General features: G+C 35.6%; 1 protein-coding gene across 3 annotated transcripts in view; it reads left to right on the top strand.

Annotated features, from left to right (window-relative positions):
* MAP4K5 (mitogen-activated protein kinase kinase kinase kinase 5) overlaps positions 1–19,778 on the top strand; it is a 123,389-nt gene that overhangs the window by 82,249 nt on the left and 21,362 nt on the right. For all 3 annotated transcript variants that reach the window (XM_055289433.2, XM_063644580.1, XM_055289434.2), the window contains exons 14-21: positions 4,659–4,737; positions 12,397–12,455; positions 13,744–13,811; positions 15,108–15,150; positions 16,038–16,191; positions 17,201–17,298; positions 17,466–17,507; positions 18,433–18,517. In XM_055289433.2, coding sequence (XP_055145408.1) covers positions 4,659–4,737; positions 12,397–12,455; positions 13,744–13,811; positions 15,108–15,150; positions 16,038–16,191; positions 17,201–17,298; positions 17,466–17,507; positions 18,433–18,517 — 628 coding nt within the window. The remainder of the gene's footprint in view (positions 1–4,658; positions 4,738–12,396; positions 12,456–13,743; positions 13,812–15,107; positions 15,151–16,037; positions 16,192–17,200; positions 17,299–17,465; positions 17,508–18,432; positions 18,518–19,778) is intronic.

A 19,778-nucleotide genomic window follows, 5' to 3' on the forward strand; every position in this document is an offset into this window, starting at 1 on the left:
GACCAGCTGGCCAACATGGTGAAACCCTTTCTCTACTTGAAAAAAATACAAAAATTAGCTGGGGGTGGTGGCAGGCGCCTGTAGTCCCAGCTACTTGGGAGGCTGATGCAGGAGGATTTCTTGAACCCAGGAGGCAGAGGTTGCCATGAGCTGAGATTGTGCCACTGCACTCCAACCCAGGCAACAGAGTAAGACTTTGTCTTTAAATAAATAAATAAATATTATAGTTAACTACTAGCACTCATTCGGTACTCAGTATGTGCCAAGTATTAAGCCAAATAATTTCTATGTTAACTCATCTCATATCAAAACAGTCCTTTATACTGTTTTATAAATGAGGAAACGAGGGACAAAAAATGAAAGTAATTTGCCCAGCATCATATGGCCAATAGGAAATGGAACCAGGATTTAGATCCAGGCAAACTCCACAGCCTGCTCTGTTAGTTAATACACCATCATGTCTGTGTATGTATTTAATAGAAATAGTCATTAAACAAACTTTAAACTCCAGTCTTTATTTCCCCATTGCCTGGTATATAGCATAATCCTGTCATGTTGTGAGTACCCAGTGAATATTTAGTTGAACGTTAAATGAACTTGAAGTGGAAATATTAAATAAACCAGCCATACATAAAATTGTTTTCTACTCGAACCACTGTTTGCAACTTGGGATTAGTAAATATTTTAATTGTTTAAAGACCCAAACCTTAGTAAAGTTATTCTTGCATAAGTGTAGAATTAGATATTACTCAATTCTCCAATTTGCCTTTCACTGGTTATGTAAATAACCAAACACCTCTTATTTTTTACCTCATTTTGCTGGGCTTCCCAAATCCACTCTACTTTCTGAATTCTCTATTTCTGTTTAATGATGTCACCATACTTTTCAGTTCTTGAAATGCAAAACCACGTGCCAGGCAGTTGGGGGCACAATGGTGTATGAGACTAACATTATCCCTGTTTTTATAGCACTCATAGTATAGTCTCAAAGGAAATTCAGAAATACCAACAAATAATTTACACATGTGATGGAATGGGAGGTAAAAGGTGCTATGAAGGGATATTATAAGGGCAGGAAAAAACTCACTACTGTAGAAGTGACGTTTAAGCTGAAAACCTGAAGGATCAATCAGAATTAGAGGAAGAGAATAAATGTAAGTGGCCTGAGCAGAGGTGTTAATAACATGTTTGAAAGCCTAGTGATAAGGGAAAAGGCAGTGTACATAAGGAACTAAGGAAAAGTCAGTCTGGGTCGGACGCGGTGGCTCACGTCTGTAATCCCAGCACTGTGGGAGGCTGAGGTGGCTGGATCACTTTGAACTCAGGAGTTCAAGACCACCCTGGGCAACATAGCAAAACTCCATTTCTACAGAAAATACCAAAAAAATTAGCTGGGCATGGTGGCACAACGCCTGTAGTCCCAGCTACTCAGGAGGCTGAGTCTGGGAAGCAAAGGTTACAGTGAGTTGAGATTGCACCACTGCACTCCAACCTCGGTGACAGAATGAGACCCTGTCTCAGGAAAAAAAAAGAAAAAAAAGAGAGAGAGAAAGAAAAGTCAGTCTGACTAGAGCAGAAAACAAGGAAGAAGGAAGTGGTAGAAGATAACGATACAGAGCTAGATACCGTCTGTCAAACCATATTTAAAATATTGGGCTTTAGTCTAAGGGTAGTAGAAAGCCATTAAAGGGTAAGGGAATGACGTAATCAAAATGTGCATTTTTTAAAGATCTCAGTGACTTCAGAATGGTGAGTTCATTACTGAAAACCTGTTAAAAGACTGTTGAAATTATACAAGATAAAAATAATGGTAAACTAGGAAGGTAGAGCAAGGATGGAGAAAAGTGGATTAATTTAAGAATTAGAGAGTTAATGATTGGATGAAGACATGAAGGTAAGGAATAAGAAAAGAATTACTACCAGATTTTGACTTGAGCAGTTGGATGGATATATTTACTATTTACTAAGATAGGAACACTATGGTAAAATCAGGTTTGGAAAGAAAGATGAGTTAAGTTTTATACTGAAGAAGATGTTGCATAGAACTTCCAAATGGAAAAGTCTAGTAAGGAGCTAGATATGTCATTGTAGCTTGGAGAGAAAAGTTTGGACTAAAAATACAGGTTTGATGCTGGGTATGATGGCTAATGCCTGTAATCCCAGAAGTTTAGGAGGGGCCACGGTGGGAGGATCACTTGAGCCAAGGAGTTGGAGACCAACCTGGACAACATAGTGAGACCCTGTCTCTACAAAAAATGTTTTAAAATTAGCAAGGCTTGGTGGCGGGTGCCTGTAGTCCCAACTACCTGGGAGACCAAGGTGGGAAGATCACTTTAGTGCAGGAGGTTGAGGCTGCAGTGAGCCATGATTGTGCCACTGCACTCCAGCCTGGGTGACAGAGCAAGACCCTGTCTCAAAAAAATAAATAAAAGTAAATAAAATAATAAAAATATAAATTTGAGAGTCATTACATACACATGTAGTTGATGCCTTAGGAGTAAATGTGATCGATCACCCAAGGGAAGCATGTAGAATGAGAAGAGAGCCTAGCACAAAACCTGAGATTTCTCCCAAAATTTAAGGATCAAGTAGGCAAAGAGCAATAGCAAAGGAGATTGATAAGGAACATTGAAAGAAGAAAGGAGAGTTTCAATGAGAACATAGAAATTAAGTTAAACTAGTTTTTGGCTTTAGGTGGTTAGCGTTTGATCAGAGTTTAACAGGGATAATTTTCTAATAGAGGAAGGGGAGCTAGATTGAGTGGTTTGAAAGATATGTATTGCAATTCATTTATGAAATTGAGTTGTGAAGGGAGGGATAGGATAGAGCAGTAGCTGGAAGAGAATAAGCTGGAGAAGGATTTTTTTGTGTCGGGGGGAGCATTGCTTGAACAGTATTAAATGCTCATGAATACTGTCCGATAGATAGAAGAGTCAAGGGAAGCAAGATGGAAAGGCAGAGTCCATGAGAAGGAAGCAGGGAGAAGCAACACTACTCTTCCATTAGAGAAAGGGATGGTTGATAATGCAGTGTAGCTGGTGATTTCTGTTTTCTCTGTGAAGTAAGTGGTGAGGTCATTTGTACGGGTGAAGGAAAATGGGTAGGTTTAAAGAATGTGAAGAAGGTACAGAATAGTAATTGAGGGGAATGGAGGGTTAGATGACTAGAGAAGTGTTTGTGGGCAAAGTCGGAGCTCAGATTAGATGAATTTTCAGTGTGTTCTGCTGTGTAATTTTCCTCCAGCATGATTGATACCCCAGATGTATAAACGCAAAGGTAACCAGTTGAGTTTATCCAAGATTGGCATTTTGCTGTCCCAGTGTACTAAAAGACAGTGGGGCAAAGGGAATTTAGATTTTTGCAAGAAATTACTTGAAATTATGTGCTACCAGACATAAACTGGATAAGGAGAGATGTTGATGGAGAGTGAGAAAGTAATGGATCAATGGACTTGATATTCCAATGGGAACATTGAACAAGTGTAATGGGAGCAAGTGAGAGAGTAAGCTCAAAAGATCAGAGATTTGTAATATAGAGGAAATTCATGCGTCAGAGTTGATGACAGAGTCCAAGATGTGATTTTTAGGAGTTGAGAGTACATTGAAATATATGAGAGTGTCTTTAAAGATGGGGTCAGAAAATAAGTCTGGAACAATGGATCCTCCTGGGGCTTTGAATTTATTTGATGTGTTGGTGGGTATTGAAGTAAGGGGCGAACAAATGAGCCACTTTCAGAGTCATCAGTGAATGAGAGTGAGTCATCAGAAATTTGGTAAATAGGGGTTGAGCTGAAGGCCTAACTTCAAAGAAACAGGAGGTTCTGCGCAGTGGGTAGAAGTAGTATGCTTCTCACTTGGCTGACTACAATATTCTTACTCAATCTCCCTGTATCCAATATTTCTCCCCTCCATAGCCTCATACATACGTAATAGATAACTGTTAAAGCTGACACTGGCAATGCCACTTCCTTGCTGTAAAGTCTCCAAAAAATTCCTTTTGCCAAGAAACTGAGGTGAAGAGCGCCAGGCTGACATTCAGAGCCTTTGATGATCGGGCTCACCCTCGTGGTCTGTCTTTCCATCTTTGTCATCTTATCACCTAATCTTCACTGCAAATAAATAATAATCAACCACCACTGCCTACAAACACTCCACAATTTCCTGTTATTTCTTACATCACTTTGTTCTTATTCTTTCTGCTGTCTAAAATGCTTTTCCCACATTGCTGCATATTCAGTGCATACTGGTACTTCAGAGCCCCAGATGAGATTACAGCTTTCATGAAGAACTATACCCCTTCAGGTCAAAGTCATTTCTCCCTCCACTGGGCTTTAATAGTAGTCCATTTATCCTGTTAATGAAAGGCACTTGCCATTTTCTTATCTGTGAGTATTTGTGTGTCTTATCTTCCTAGACTGTAAGCTCTTTGAGGACAAGATTTGTGTCTGTCTTTGAATCTCTTCAGTATTTTATACAGTATAAACATGGAACAAGTGAAAAAACTTCCAAAGTATTTTAGCGTTCATTGTATTTGTTTTATGTTTATCCTATAATTTACTAGTAGATATTCATATTTATCAATAAATGATAAGAAAGTTTGACCTTTTAACTTTCTCATTGAAATTTGTTAAAGTATATATATTATGCTTATATTCACAGCCCCATGCAATCATTCGTCATACCATTAGATCTACAAACAGGAATGCCAGAGCTGAACGGACAGCTTCAGAAATAAATTGTATGTGTTTGGTTTACATTTTCCATTGGTGGTTTTGGAGGGTTGTGCTGGGTGTTCTTGTATGTTTTGTAGAATAATAAAATTTCAGACTAAGGCTACATACTTCAACATATCAGAATACTTTTAAAATAGGGGTTGCTTTTCTGGTTTCGTTGGAATTCCCTTGGTTTGTAATTTTTGAATAATTTTTATTTTCCAATTATGAACAAAATCGTGCCCATTGCTGAAAATCTGCAAGAAAAAAATAGAAAATTAACATTGCATACAATCACATCACCCAGAGACAACCCATAGTTGATATTTTGCCACATTTCTTTCATTTTCCATGTGCATTTTTACATGCATGAATTTATGCTATGCATAAAATTTCACTTAATAATAGAATTAATTTCCATATATTAGCATAGACTTTATAACCATTCTGTTTAGCAATTGCATTCTGTTTCATTAATTGATATATTGTACTTAGCCAGTTTACTCTCACTGTACATTTGGGTTGGTTTCAGGTTTTAAAAATCAGATTAGCACTAAGATGAATCTTTTCTAAAGGAAATATTTCAAAAGAGAGATTGGTTTTTAGTTTAATAATCATTGACAGATGAAAATTTCCTATCAATATTTGTCACCTTAGCTAAATTAATTTAGAACCACAGATTCGTAAAGAAGTTTTAGTTCTTCTGTGGTTTATTGCCTTAAATGAATACTTGTTCTGAGAGATTTAAAGTGGTTTACATTAAAATAAGGTTTATGACTAACAAAATCAAATAAAATTGTAAACCATACTAGAGGAAGATAATTCATTAAATATTTGAGCTAATTAGAGTTATTGCCAGTGTGCATTTTGTTTAAGTCTGAGTTTTCATAAACCCAAACATTTCTAGCTTTCTGGACACAGCTTTAAAACTCTTAGTCACTAGAGAGTTAGAGTATCTTTCCCTTCTCAGTTGTTTCAATCAGGCCTTTGCATAATTAAGCCAGTAATTCAAGATTTAGTGTCTTGGTTAGTGCCTAGATTGATGATATCTTCTTATGCTGTTCTCTCCTTTTATAATCTGAGATGAAGTCTATGGGCCTCGAATACTAAAGAGAAAAGTAGCAAAGTTGATATTCCATTGTAACATCATATTCGTTATTTTATGCAGTTCTGTAGTATTCCATTAATGTAGTCTATTTTATCTATCTTTTCTCATATAGTTTTGGGGTTTTGTGTCATATTTAGAGGCTTTCTCGATTCCAAAGCTATAAAATAATTTCCCTATTGTTTCTTCTTGTGTTTTTAGTTTTTTTTAATATTTAAAAATCCGATATAAATTATTTGGTAGAAGGTATGAAGCATGGATTCAACTTGAGTTTCTTTCTAGATGACTACTCATTTGTTTCATTATTTATTGAAAATGCAATCTTTCTTCTCATGGATTTCATATGCCATCTTTATTATATACGGAATTGGCATACATATTTTAGGGTTGTTTCTGGAAATTCTATTCTGTTGCATAAATGTCTGTTTTTGTGCCAGTAGCTTACTTTTTATTATTATATCTTGATAATATCTGTTAGAACTAATCCTACTCCTACTCTCTGCCCCTCCCCACAACACACACGTATGTACCTTGTCACACTTCTTTTTCATTATGACATTTGGCTATTGTGCCTTCTTCCCCACATAAACTTAAGAATTAGCTTATGTGGTTAAAAAAAAAAAACAAAAAACAACTCATTGTTTTTACAGAGATCTTATTACTTTGGGAGAGTTGACATATTTGTGGTATTCAGTCTTCTTAATCAAAATAGGCTTTTTCAGAGATAAGATCAAAATTTAGTTCTTTTATATTCCATGATATTAGCCCAGACAGAAAGTGGTAGAGTAGAAGGTCACTTTATTAATGCTTAAAGCACCAGACAGAAAGTGGTAGAGTAGAAGGTCACTTTATTAATGACTTGTCTTTAAATTTTTGTGAAACTTCTTTTGTATTTATCAGGAAAAATTTGCTTTTGTTTGTTCGATAGATTTTATACTATTTCTACTCTTTTTTGTTTCAGTGTTTTAAATTGAAGTGGTAACTTATATACAGTAAAATGCTCAAATCTTAAGAATACTCCAGGATAAATTTTTAAATATATACACTCATATAACTGCCACCCAGCTAAAAATACGAGTTAGAACATTACAGAATCTCAGAAGATTCCCTCACGAGCGCCTTCGCAATCAGTATTCTTAAATGCTATACTCGCCTGCCCTCCCTCTGCCCAGGCAAATTACTGTTCTGATCTCTGTCACATAAACTGGCTTTTACCTGATCTTGACCCTCAGGTAAATGGAATTATACAAAAAGCACCTTTTGTTCCTGGCTTCTTTTACTCAACATTATGTCTGTTAGAGTCATGTGTAGTAATAGTTCAGTTTTCACTATACTGTAATACCATTGTATGACCATACCACAATTTATCCATTCTTCTGTTGATGAGCATTTGATTTATTTCTGGTTTTGGGCTATTATGACTACTGTAAGCATTTTTACGATGTATTTTTAGTGGACATAAATGATTATTATGAATCACACCCAATCAGTCTAAGACCACGAGGGACAAATGTGTAGTCCAACAAAGTCAGGTTTACTGACTCCTTGCAATGAGAGAGAACACACACCAGAGGAACCAGACCATTCAAGATTTCATCAAACAAGGGAAAAGAAATATAGGATTTTGGAAAGAGTAGAGTTCAGGTGAATTTTAAATGATGACTTAATGCAAAGTAGGGATGTATATGAAAGGGTGAACATCGGGTCTCTGCTGTTAAAGTAAACCTGGGAGTATGTTTCCTCGGAAACTTTTTGAAGTGTTGTGTTCAGAAATGCCTTTATTTGAAGCTCTGCATCTGGATTGGAAATTGAGTCTGTTTTTCTGTGTCAGTGATTTAGTCCAGGCAAGAATAGGATGATTCATTCTAAATGTGATTTCATATAGCAATGTTTCTGGCAGTCAGTGATTTTAGAGAGAGAGATTTCTCAGTTAGAAAGCAGAATAACTCAGAGGGGTCATTATATGAAACTTTACATGTACAAAATATCCTTGGGAGAAACATTGTTTCTTGTTGACTTTGCATTTGGGTTTGTGTCTGTCCTTTCAGCCTCATGAATGGCAAGACAGATTTCCTACTTTCTCAGTCTGATTCAGATATGAGTGTATTAGCTAAATTACCTAATTTTTTTTTTTTTTCGTTTGTCATCTGAAGAGTGTATTGGTGGTTGAGCCGTTACCTAGGAAGCCAACTGATTACAAGGAATTGGCACCAAGGGAAGATAGGAGGTATTCACGAAGAGTATAAGGCCTAACAGTTAGTTTAATTGTATACTTTTAGCTGACTCACGAGTAAATTTCAGCCAAGTGTTGGACTCATACTCCAGACTGACTAAGGCTGCAAAGGGCAATAGTAAGAATAGGGACTCTACAGGTATCATAATAAAGAAGTAACAAGCATCTGTCAATGGTCCAAAACCTCCAGCTAGCAGAAAGTGGGGGGAAATGTGACTAAGAAAATAAAGTACTGTTGTTGCAGGTTAAAGTAAAACAACCATTGGCTCCAGTTATCTTCCCATGGGTCTTGGGCAGACTTTCCGCTTCATGTACTTACCAGTTTGGTCCAACTGACTTGGGTGGAAGCCCTATTCTTTTTGTAGTCATCTGCTTCGGAAGGATTCCTTGTCACCTCTTTTTGAGGTGTCCTGCTGGGACAGTCTTCCAGCAATTTAAGAGTGGCATATGTCTGTATGTTTGAGAGACATGAATACAGGGATCAACACCCTATTTTACTGTTGCATTAGTTATTAACAGTACCTGGCAAAATTCTATTTATTGAGTTTAGAGGGCAGTTTTCCAGAAGACAGTCTCTGAAGTTTAATGTAAAGGTTGTTTCAGAGGAAATGCTTCCTGGACCTGTTTGAATGGAAAACTGTGTGTACTCTGAGTTCCAGTTAATAACTGGAAATGTAATAAACATAGTAACTTGAGTTGATGGCAGTATTCCCAGATGTATAGGATGCCCAGATTTTGGTTCATAGAGTTAATGAGCTCCAGAGGAACTGCCGTCACTTGTCATCCAGGCAAAGGAGAAAAACAACAACAACAAAAAACCCTTTAGGCTAAGGAAGTCTCAGGATTTCTGAAAGTTTAACCAACTTCAGTTTGAGATTTCTATTTGTCCTTTTTATCTTACCTGAAGGCTAAGAGTGATAAAGGCAATAGAGATTTTGAGTAAGATGTACAGATGCTCCCCGATTTACGATGGGGTTACATCCTAATAAACCCATTTAAGTTGAAAATATCGTAAGTCAAAAAAAAAACATTTAACATACCTAACAGACCAAACATCATAACTTAGGCCCAGCCAGCTTAAACATGCTCAGAATACTTAATGTTAGGGTAGCTGACTGGGAGCTGCGGCTTGCTGTCGCTGTCCAGCATCTCAAGAGAGTATCATACCGTATATCCCTAGTCTGGGAAAAGATCAAAATTGAAAGTACAGTTTCTTTTGTACCACCAGAAAGTCAGAAAACTTGTAAGTCAAGCCTTGGTCAGTTAGGAAGCATCTATATTGTCTTACAAATCTCTTTAGTAACAGTTCTAGGGAGGTAAGTGTTTCTGTCTCCAGAGAAGTAATCACAGATTTCCCAAGTAGGAAGCACAAACTCAAGACACTTTTTTTTTTAACCATTGGTATAGTTGAGGCTTTTTGACAAGCTATATTCATCCTAAAAATAGACATATAATTACCAAATAAAAGCCTATATTGACAGAATAACTGTTTTTGAAAAGAAAAACTGAACTGTAACATACCTGTATGTTCTTCTACATGAGTATTTTTTAAAGCTGCCAGTTATAACCCAATTCATGACATCAACTCAGTTTTTAAAAAAAGATATGAGGTACTGCAATATGAAACTTTTGTGGGTTTTGTTTTGTTTTTAAGCAATTTGTGATGTGTCTGACTGCATTTTTTCTTTGTATTCTATCTTGAGCTCATTGAGCCTCTTAGATCTGTAGGTTAATATTTTTCATCAAATTTGGAAAGTGCTTGGCCACTATTTATTCAAAATTTCTGCCCCAGTCTCTCTCTTCTGCTTCCGGGACTCCAGTTATATATGTATGAACGCTGAATGTTGTCTACAGGTCATGGAGGCTTTGTACTCCCACTCCACTCTTCTCCATGTATCCACACATAAGTTTTTTCTTTTTTCCTTCGCTGTACTTCAGTTTTCTTTCTGTTGCCCTGACTTGAAGCTTATTGATCTCTTTTACAGTATTGAGTCTACTGTTAAGCCCATTCAGTGAATTTTATTTCAGGCAAGCATTTTTTGGATCTAGACTTTCAGTCATATATGTAATATACCTGTATATACACACACATCCATATATATAATTTGTTTTTCTACTGAGCTATTCCATCTGCTCACTTACTGTGTCTATCTTTTCTCTTAAATCCTTGAACATATTTATAGCTGTTTTGAAATTCTTGTCTGCTGATTTTAACATCTGTGTCACCTCTGGGTCTATTTTTACTAATTTGTTTTCAACTGGTTATGGTTCCTGTTTTCTAGCTTCTTTGGTTGTCTTTTTTATTGTATCTTGGACAATGTAATACAATGTTGAGCATCTGGATTTTTATCCTCTTTCTTTAAAGAGTTAATTACCTGGTATGTCTACTTAATCCTTTCAAGGCTTGTGTCAGGTTTTAGTAGAGTATTCAGCAAGGTCTTTCCTCTGGTAGAAAGCCAAATTTTTCCTGGTACAGTGGGATCTCCAGAAGCTTACAGCGCTCTGTTAGCTGTTTTCTGAGATAACTTGCATACTCTTGCTTTGCTCTTAGTATTCAGCCAAAGACTTAAGAAAACTTCTTTGCATATTTTTGGAGTTCATCCTTCATACAGCTTATTTTTGGGACTGTGCCCTCTACCTAAGCAGCACTAAATTCAAATCCTTGTTCCCTTCACCTGTCGAAACTGTTACTTTCTCTTTGGGCTCCATTTTCTTGTGTCCTAGTTTGGAAAGTGCCCCCAGGCAGAAAGTCAGGGTAAATATGGCTCTTACCACCATGTATTTTCCTTCTTTTAAGAATCACAGACTTATGGTGTATGTGGTGCATTGCCTCCAAACAGTTGATTTAGTCTGTATATACACAAACATGCAGACATATATATGTTTACATGTAGATAGTTGTTTATACAGAAGGGTAAGTCCAATTTCTGTTATTTAAAAATGGCCAGGTCTGGTGGCTCACACCTGTAATCCCAGCACCTTGGGAGGCTTAGGCAGGCAGATCACCTGGGGTCAGGAACTCCTGAGGTCAGGAAACCTCATGAGATGGTGAAACCCCATCTCTACTGAAAATAGAAAAATTAGCCAGGCGTGGTGGCATACACCTGTAGTCGCAGCTACTCTGGAGGCTGAGACAAGAGAATAGCTTGAACTCGGGAGGCGGAGGTTGTAGTGAGCTGAGATTGCGCCACTGCACTCCACCTGGGCAACAGAGTGTGAGACTCCATCTCAAAATAATAATAATAATAATAATAATATATTATTTTCACATTTTATATAATGTGAAATGCAGCTCTAGACCTGCTTGCCAGTGTTTCTGGTTGTCACAAAAACAAACTTTAGCTTATCTCTGTTTCAAAAGACTAAAGAGGTTCTTTATGAATTATAGTAGTAGTTCTTGAATTCAGGTGTTTTTTAATTATGTTAAATAAGTCATTAATGACCAAGGACTTTTTATTTTAGATTATTTTTTAAAGTAGATACTATATTTTATGGAATGTCTTCCAAACTTTCATTGACAAATTTATGACATACTGTTTTTGTTTAATGTGATGAATTATGTCAGTACTTTGTATTTGCTTTTTACAAATCTTGTTTTTAGGAATAAGGACAACCGGATCCTATTTGAAAGTGCTTTTTAAAAATATTTTGTTTGCTAAGATTGTATTTAGGAATTTTGCATCTCTATGATGCAAGTATGAGTGTTTAAAAAATTTGGGGGGCTTTTAGTCACATTAGATTTTAGAATTTTTTTAATTTTAAATACTTTATGAGGAAGTAATAAACCCTCCTTTTCTCTGTTTTAGAATATTTTATAGAAAAGAAGTTACTCTTTGAATATTCTGAATAACTGTGAAATCAGTATGACTAGGCCAAATAAAATACATATTTAACAAAATATATCAGATTTCTGAATGCCATTGTGACATTTAATTGAACAGAAGTCATTTGTTCTTTTAGATAATTTTTAGGTAGTTTTTCTTAGTTCATTTCTGCCATGAAGCTATAGCTTAAACTGTCTCAAATCAGAGTCTACAGCATAGAGAAAATCCTTAAAGTTTTTACTTAGTCATTTACTTTTGATGAATTTTTGAAAATCTCTTTTATACAAAAAGAACTGTTTGTTTATTTTCCTGATTCCAACCAAGAATTAAGTAGAAATGTTAGGAAGATCCCAGTTTGTTATTTACTTTTGGTAAGCATAACAAAGTGGTATTCTTGTAGTCAAAAAATAAGATATTTTTTGTCTTTCTCCCTCCCTTACCCCATATACAAACTTGTCATTACATTTCTGAGATCAACCCTTTGAGATGCTGAGTTTGTACATACCTGTTATATATTTTGCAGTTGACAAATTACAATTTGAACCTCCTCTGAGAAAAGAAACAGAAGCACGAGATGAAATGGTAAGAATTAATTTTTAAAGCATTATTTTCACATTAAGATTTGAGAAAACTTTTTTTTTTAGTTAGTTGTACTTTGATTAGAAAACAAAGTAATATACTCTTTTAAGCATTAATTTTGACAATTTTTCCCATATTAAAGTTTTTAAAAGTTTATAGTTAGTTGTATTTTTACTAGAGTACAATGTAATACACTATTTCAATCATTTCATTTTAACCTTCTTAGTCTTTTGAAAGTTTTACATGATGTTATTAAATACACAGAATTTGATTCTCAGCTTTAAGCTCTTAGGACCTTTTTTTTTTTTTTAACTGATTGTGTTTGGTTTATAGTAAATTCTACATTCTGTATTGCCTTACTATTTTTTAAATGTATTTTATTTGTTAATATAGTTTCTATTTTAACCATTGCTCCTATTTTGAATTTACTGTTTAGTTACCTCTTTCCTTATCTAAAACGAAAAAAAGTGGCCGGGCACAGTGGCCAACTCCGGTAATCTCAGCACTATGGGAGGCTGAGGCGGACAGATCACCTGAGGTCAGGAGTTCCAGACCAGCCTGGCCAACATGGCAGAACTCTGTCTTTACTAAAAATACAAAAATCAGCCAGGCATGGTGGCGTGTGCCTATAATCCCAGCTACTCAGGAGGCTGAGGCAGGGAGAATTGCTTGAACCCAGGAGGCGGAGGTTGCAGTGAGCCAAGATCAAGCTACTGCACTCCAGCCTGGGCGACAGAGTGAGACTCCGTCTCAAAAATAAATAAATAAATAAAAAGAAAAAAGTAATGAAGCAAGATATTATTAGAGTTAGCCTAACCTAGCCTATTGAGTTCATCCTTAATGTTTGGAAGTAGTGCTTTTCTTACTGTAAATGTTGCTGTATGATAAAACCCCAGTTTCCATGCTAATAGGAAAAAGTAGTAGCACCAATAAATTCATGACAGTTTAGTAATACGATATTTAGTTTTCCATGCTAATGGAGTGATGATGTGGATAATTCAGTTTTCTTTTGTTGTTTTCTTTGGAATATACTCACATACTGATAAAGAAGGTTTGTCACATTTGAAGCTACGTTTAGTATGTTTATGGAATTTCTTAAGTTCAGGTCGACTGATAATGAGTCATTGACCTAAATATGTCAAATGACAAAGCAAATCTAGCTAGAGATTGAAAAATTGACTGAATGCCAAGATGATTAATAATCATGACACTGGAATGTTTTCTTGAATCAAATAAAATGGTTAATACCTGTTACAAAGTAACATTTTAAACTATATTTTTATCTTTACAGGGATTGTCATCAGACCCAAATTTCATGTTACAGTGGAATCCTTTTGTTGATGGTACAAATACTGGCAAGTAAGTTGTTTTCTAATTTAGTAACTAATTTTATTTGATTACATAAGAACAGTATGGGGCGTGTGATTTATTCTAATAAGCTTTAATTTGCATTCTTGAAAAAGTTATGCCATTAATTAAGGTAAAGCTTTTGACTTTTACCAGAAAGCATCATGTATTGATCATTAAGGTTTTTTATTTGTTTTTGTTTTTAATCAGAATATACTATGTAATGATAATATACTGAAAGGTGAGTCACATGATGTCATGGGAAAAAATGCTATGACAGAGTTAAAAAGCCCCGGTTTCATCTCTCCAATATAGTTACCTCTACAATTAAGTGAGGGGGCTGGCCTTCATGAGTTGTTCCTAACCTGTCTGTGCACTGCAGTTGCCTATAGAGCTCTTTAGAAATGCAGATTCCTAGGTTCCCACATTAGGCCTATACATTTGGGGTTAACAAACTATGGCAGCCCACAAACTAAGAATAGTAAGTACATTTTTAATGGCTGAAAAGAAATCAAAAGAATAATATTTTATTACACATGAAAATTACATGAAATTCAAATTTCAGTGTCCGTAAATAAGTTTGTTAGAATATAACTATGCTCATTAGTTTATGTATCGTACATGGCTGCTTTCACACTATAACAGCAGAGTTCCATAGTTACAACCACTGTATGCCTTGCAAAACCTGCAATATTTACTCTCTGCCCCTTCATAGAAAAAGTTTGCCAACCTCTAGTATAGAATACAGTCTTTGGGACTGGATCTAAGAATCCTGAAAGCCACCTAATTGATTGCAGTGACTGTGGATAAGCGTGTGGGACCAGTGGACTAGATAAGTGCTTCTCAAACTTATTGACCTGGAGAGCTTATTAAAAGGAAGATTCTGTGCATTTAGAAAAGTTCCCAGATGATGCCAATTCTGCTGGTTTGAGGACCTACTTTGAGTGACAAAAGGTTTGATGATATACCCACTTGAATCTATGGGTCCCAACTCTAAAATTCTGAATCAGTTCTTTAACCAGGAAGCTAATTTAGTTTTTATTACATATGAAATATAGCAAAGCATAACCATAAGAGTAAAATAAGACTTTGTGTCCACTTTTTTAAATCTTTATTTTATAGACATACTAATAGAATTTGACAATATGAGTGAGGTCTTAGGTCTTCCTAAAGATTTTATACTCTGCATCGTGATCTGTCTTTTACATCCTCTGTATAGAAACTGATTTTAATACATATTTAATAGTATGTATGTTTTCGGTTATGGTCATTTATCATCATCTAAATTGCATTTCTTCTTTGTATTAGATCAACCTCAAAACGTGCAATACCACCTCCCCTACCTCCTAAGGTGAGCTACTTAATGATTTTGAACACCAAATCCTTATTTAAATAATATAGTTAAATTTTTATAATAATTTTGAGTTTTTTCAAAATTTTCTTAAATGTAATTTAGATGAATAGAGTTTTCTTCAAAAGAAGTGTATGATGGTGTAAAATATATAGTAAAGAAGATTTCATGAGGAATACAATATTTTTAATAGCTATTAGAAAAAGACGGCCAGGCGTGGTTGGTGGCTCACGCATGTAATCCCAGCACTTCGGGAGGTCAAGGCAAGTGGATCATTTCAGATCAAGAGTTCGAGACCAGCCTGGCCAACATGGTGAAACCCTGTCTCTACCAAAAATACAAAAATTAGCTTGGCATGGTGGTGTGTGCTTGTAATCCCAGCTACTTGGGAAGCTGAGGCATGAGAATTGCTTGAACCCAGGAGGCGGAGGTTGCAGTGAGCTGAGATCGTGCCACTGCACTCCAGCCTGGGCGACAGAGCAAGACTCCATCTCAGTAAAAAATAAAAAGAAAAAGGCAAAAATAGGTTATTGCTTATTGAAGAAAATACTTGACTACATGGAGGGGAAACAGAGTTCATCATTTATCATTCTTATGACTACAATTTGACATGTTAGTGGAGTCATTTTTCTTGATTGTTTCTAGTTGTTTTATGGATTTTTATATAATTATATTATAAAAATTTTATCAGTTTTGAGTTAAGGCTGATTAAAAATCACATGGCAAGTTGATAGTTGTGTTGGGCAGTAACTCACCTCTTACTTTGCTCCCTTAGCCCAGTGAATTGAACTGTATAGAAGAAAGAAAAAAGGTGCATTTCCCTTTCCCTAAAGACTCTGATGCCTAATGATAACTGTTAAAGTACTTTTTTGTCTTTGTACCACTAGCCAAGGATAAGCAGTTACCCTGAAGACAACTTTCCGGATGAAGAAAAAGCATCAACCATAAAACATTGTCCTGATTCAGAGAACAGAGCTCCCCAAATTCTCAGAAGACAGAGTAGCCCAAGTTGTGGTCCTGTGGCAGAGACTTCCTCTATTGGTATGGCTAGCATTATCAGCAGCCATGGAGTACATATGGCTAGATACTGTTATCTGGGTGAATAAATCAAAGTGAAAACTGAAATAAGAGTCATTTGTTCCTATTTCAAAAAATTTCTTTTTTATTTAGTCAATCCTATTATAGCTTAAAGCTTTGTAAAGGCTCTTTAATTCCGCATGGATGGGCTATAAGTAGATTTCAGTTCACTTCAATCCTAATATGAATCCTTACTAAATATTTATTATAGGATCTAGAAGGGTGAATGCATGTTTCTGCCCCCCAGAACTTCAGGGTCTATAGCAGAAGGTATACCCACATACACATAACATTAGGAAAGACAGCTTATGTAAGTGTCTTCTGAAATAATTACCTGGATGTAACAGAAGACCAGAGATGTCTGAGGGAGATAAAGATGGGGAATAAAGAAAGTAAGCTCTTGCAGGATTTTTTTTTTTCTGTAGAAACGGGGTTTCGCCATGTTGCCCAGGCTGATCTCAAACCCCTGGGCTCAAGTGATCTGCCTGCCCCGGCCTCCCAAAGTGCTGGGATTACAGGCATGAGTGACTGCACCTGGTCCTTCCTGCAGGATGTTAAAGGGTTGGTGAGCCTTCAGTAGGTAGATCAAATGCACTGAAGCTGGGAAATCTGAATTATGCAGTCTATTATAATAGAAATGTGAGCTTTTAAAGGGTATATACTGGAAGATACAACTGAAAGGTGGATTGAAGTTCAATTATAAAAAGCCTTGCATGTCAGAGTCAGTAGGTCAGATTTTTTTTCTTCATGATACGGAAAAACATGGATTAAGACCACTGCTAAAGATGCAGTGCTACCTCTATAGAATCTAAAGAAAGGCACCAAAGATAAATTAACTTACCTGAGAGTAGAGAATGTTCCCCAATAAAGGATCATCCAAGTGAGAGACAAATAGTGGGAGAAAGGGAAAATAATTTTTCAAGGAAAGTGCTTATTTGTGTGGTCATTCAACTTTTAACATGATTCTCTTTAGGAAATGGTGATGGTATTTCAAAACTGATGAGTGAAAACACAGAAGGATCAGCACAAGCACCACAGTTACCACGAAAAAAGGACAAACGAGACTTCCCTGTAGGTATAACAGGCATTTAGCAATTAGTTGTAAATGATACTGTATTTATCATGCAAGGGGCATAGTCTGTTTAATTCAGTAATTCAAGTAACAGAAGTTCTAAATGTCTCGTTTTTTTTTTAAGACTTAGGAGGTCTTACACTAGTAAATTTTATTTTTCCCATAGAAACCAGCCATCAATGGTCTTCCACCCACCCCAAAAGTTCTGGTAAGGAATATTTTTATGTGAACTATTTGCCGTTTTTTCTCTCTTTAGAAGCAGCAGTATATTGGCTATCAATATACTTGAGCCTTTGAAAGTTAAGATATCATAAAATACAAAGATATTGAATGCATTTGGATATCTCAAATCATATCATGTATTCTAATTTGAGTGCGTGAATTGGAATTGGCAGTGTTTCACTTTTTGTTAAATACGGGCAGTTGAGTCATCAGATTAGCCTACAAAGGCCTATTTAATTTTAATGTGATGATATTAATAGTACTGTGTCCTCTTCTTGATGTGGATTAAATATCTTTCTACCTCTAAAATGATTTTCACATTTTAGAGGTATATACAACAATGGACTATATACAATTAAAAGGAACCAGGGAAGCATTTTTCCTGGCCAGTCAGTGGAACTTATCTGTGAATGGGAACCCCATGATCCCATGAATGGGATGGGAACCAATCGTATGAATGGGATGCTTTATACATTGTCCTTTTTTATTCAGTGAAAGTCTAATGTATAATATAAATATCAACCTTTTTGTCCCTTGTGACTATTAAAGAGTTATACTGCAATTGTAATCACTATAATGTTACTGAATAAAATTATCCATTGTTTCACATTAATAATTGTCAGTCCTAAAAAATAGTAGTAACTTAAAATTCCTAGACTATATTATTGATGTATATAGATCTTTTGGTAAATTTGATATTTTTGCCATGAAATAGTGGATTACAAAAGGAAAGAATATGAGACTGTCTTGGTAGTAGGGGTTTAATGATGTGAAAATATGAATTTTGTTTTGGAATGAAACAACAAGCGTACGTAAATAAGAGTAAATTTGGTATTTCAATGATGTTATTTTCCAAGAATATATAAAATTTTCTAATCAAATAAGTCAACATTTCTTTCTTTATAAATAAGATGGGAGCATGCTTTTCAAAAGTTTTTGATGGCTGTCCTTTGAAAATTAATTGTGCAACATCCTGGATACATCCTGATACAAAAGGTAAAATGTTTGAATTTTATATACGTCTCCAGTAAAATATTTATTATGGGAAAGATCTTTATGATCAGTGACTTGAAGTTGTTTATTTTAAAAATACGACTTTAGAGACCTAATGGTGTAGGAACCTGCAACAACCTAAATAGGTCAATAGGGTTTTGGTTTAAAGGCATTAAAATTTAGGAGTGTATAGGAGCTATTCTTGATTAAAGGACTAAAGAGAAATCACAACTGATTGCATCCTTGATTTAGAATTTTCTTTTACTGTAAAAGGACATTATTGGGACAATTTATAATCTCAGTAAGGATTATAGATAACATTGTTTAAGTATTAATGTCTTGTGGCCATATGACTTTTTTTCCTTAACGTACACAAATATTTCAAAGTAAAGAGGCATCATGCTCATAAGTTATCTTAAACAACTCAGAAAACAAACATTTACGTAAGGAAGAGAGAAGGATCAAGCAGAAGTAGTAAATGTTCAGCATTTGTGGAATTTGTGTTACAGGTATTTAGGAATTATTTGTACTACTACAACTTTTCTGTACATCTGAAATGATGTTAAAATAACTTTTTTAAAATTTAGACTGTTTCTGAAGTGAGGAAACATTTTTAGAGGCAAAAATTTGGAACCAAATAGATCTGGGTTTGGATTCCCACTCTGTCATTAACATGTGACTTTGAAAACAAACATAACACCTCTGCTTTTCAGTGTGATTGTTTGAAACATGAATCACTCCCAATATTTACTTTATTTCAAGGAAGGAACAAGCCTACCCCAGTGTCTAGCAATTAGCAAACAGAAGCTATTAGGCAGTAGAGGATTTCAGGAAATGTGTGTTTCTACTTAAACACAATAATAAAGACAGGTTATAATGATTGACTTTAAATGCCACTATTAAAAAGTATAACAGAGGGGGTGTATATATATATATAAAATAATTTTTTATTAGGGACAGAGTCTTGTTCTGTTGCCCAGGCTGGACTGCAGTGGTGCAGTCATAGTTCACTGCAGCTCAAACTCCTGGGCTTGGGCATTCCTCCTGCCTCAGCCTCCCAAATAGCTGTGACCACAGGTGTGTATCACCTCTCCCAGCTGATTTTTTATTTTATTTATTTATTTATTTATTTTTGTAGAGACAAAGTCTCATTATGTTGCCCAGGCTGGGCTCAAGCAATCCTCCTGCCTTGGCCTCCCAAAGTGCTGGGATTACAGGCATGAGCCTGTGCCTAGCCTGAAAAAAAATATTTTTATTAAGGAAT

The sequence above is a fragment of the Symphalangus syndactylus genome, chromosome 8 (assembly GCF_028878055.3).
Source record: "Symphalangus syndactylus isolate Jambi chromosome 8, NHGRI_mSymSyn1-v2.1_pri, whole genome shotgun sequence".
NCBI lineage: Eukaryota > Metazoa > Chordata > Mammalia > Primates > Hylobatidae > Symphalangus > Symphalangus syndactylus.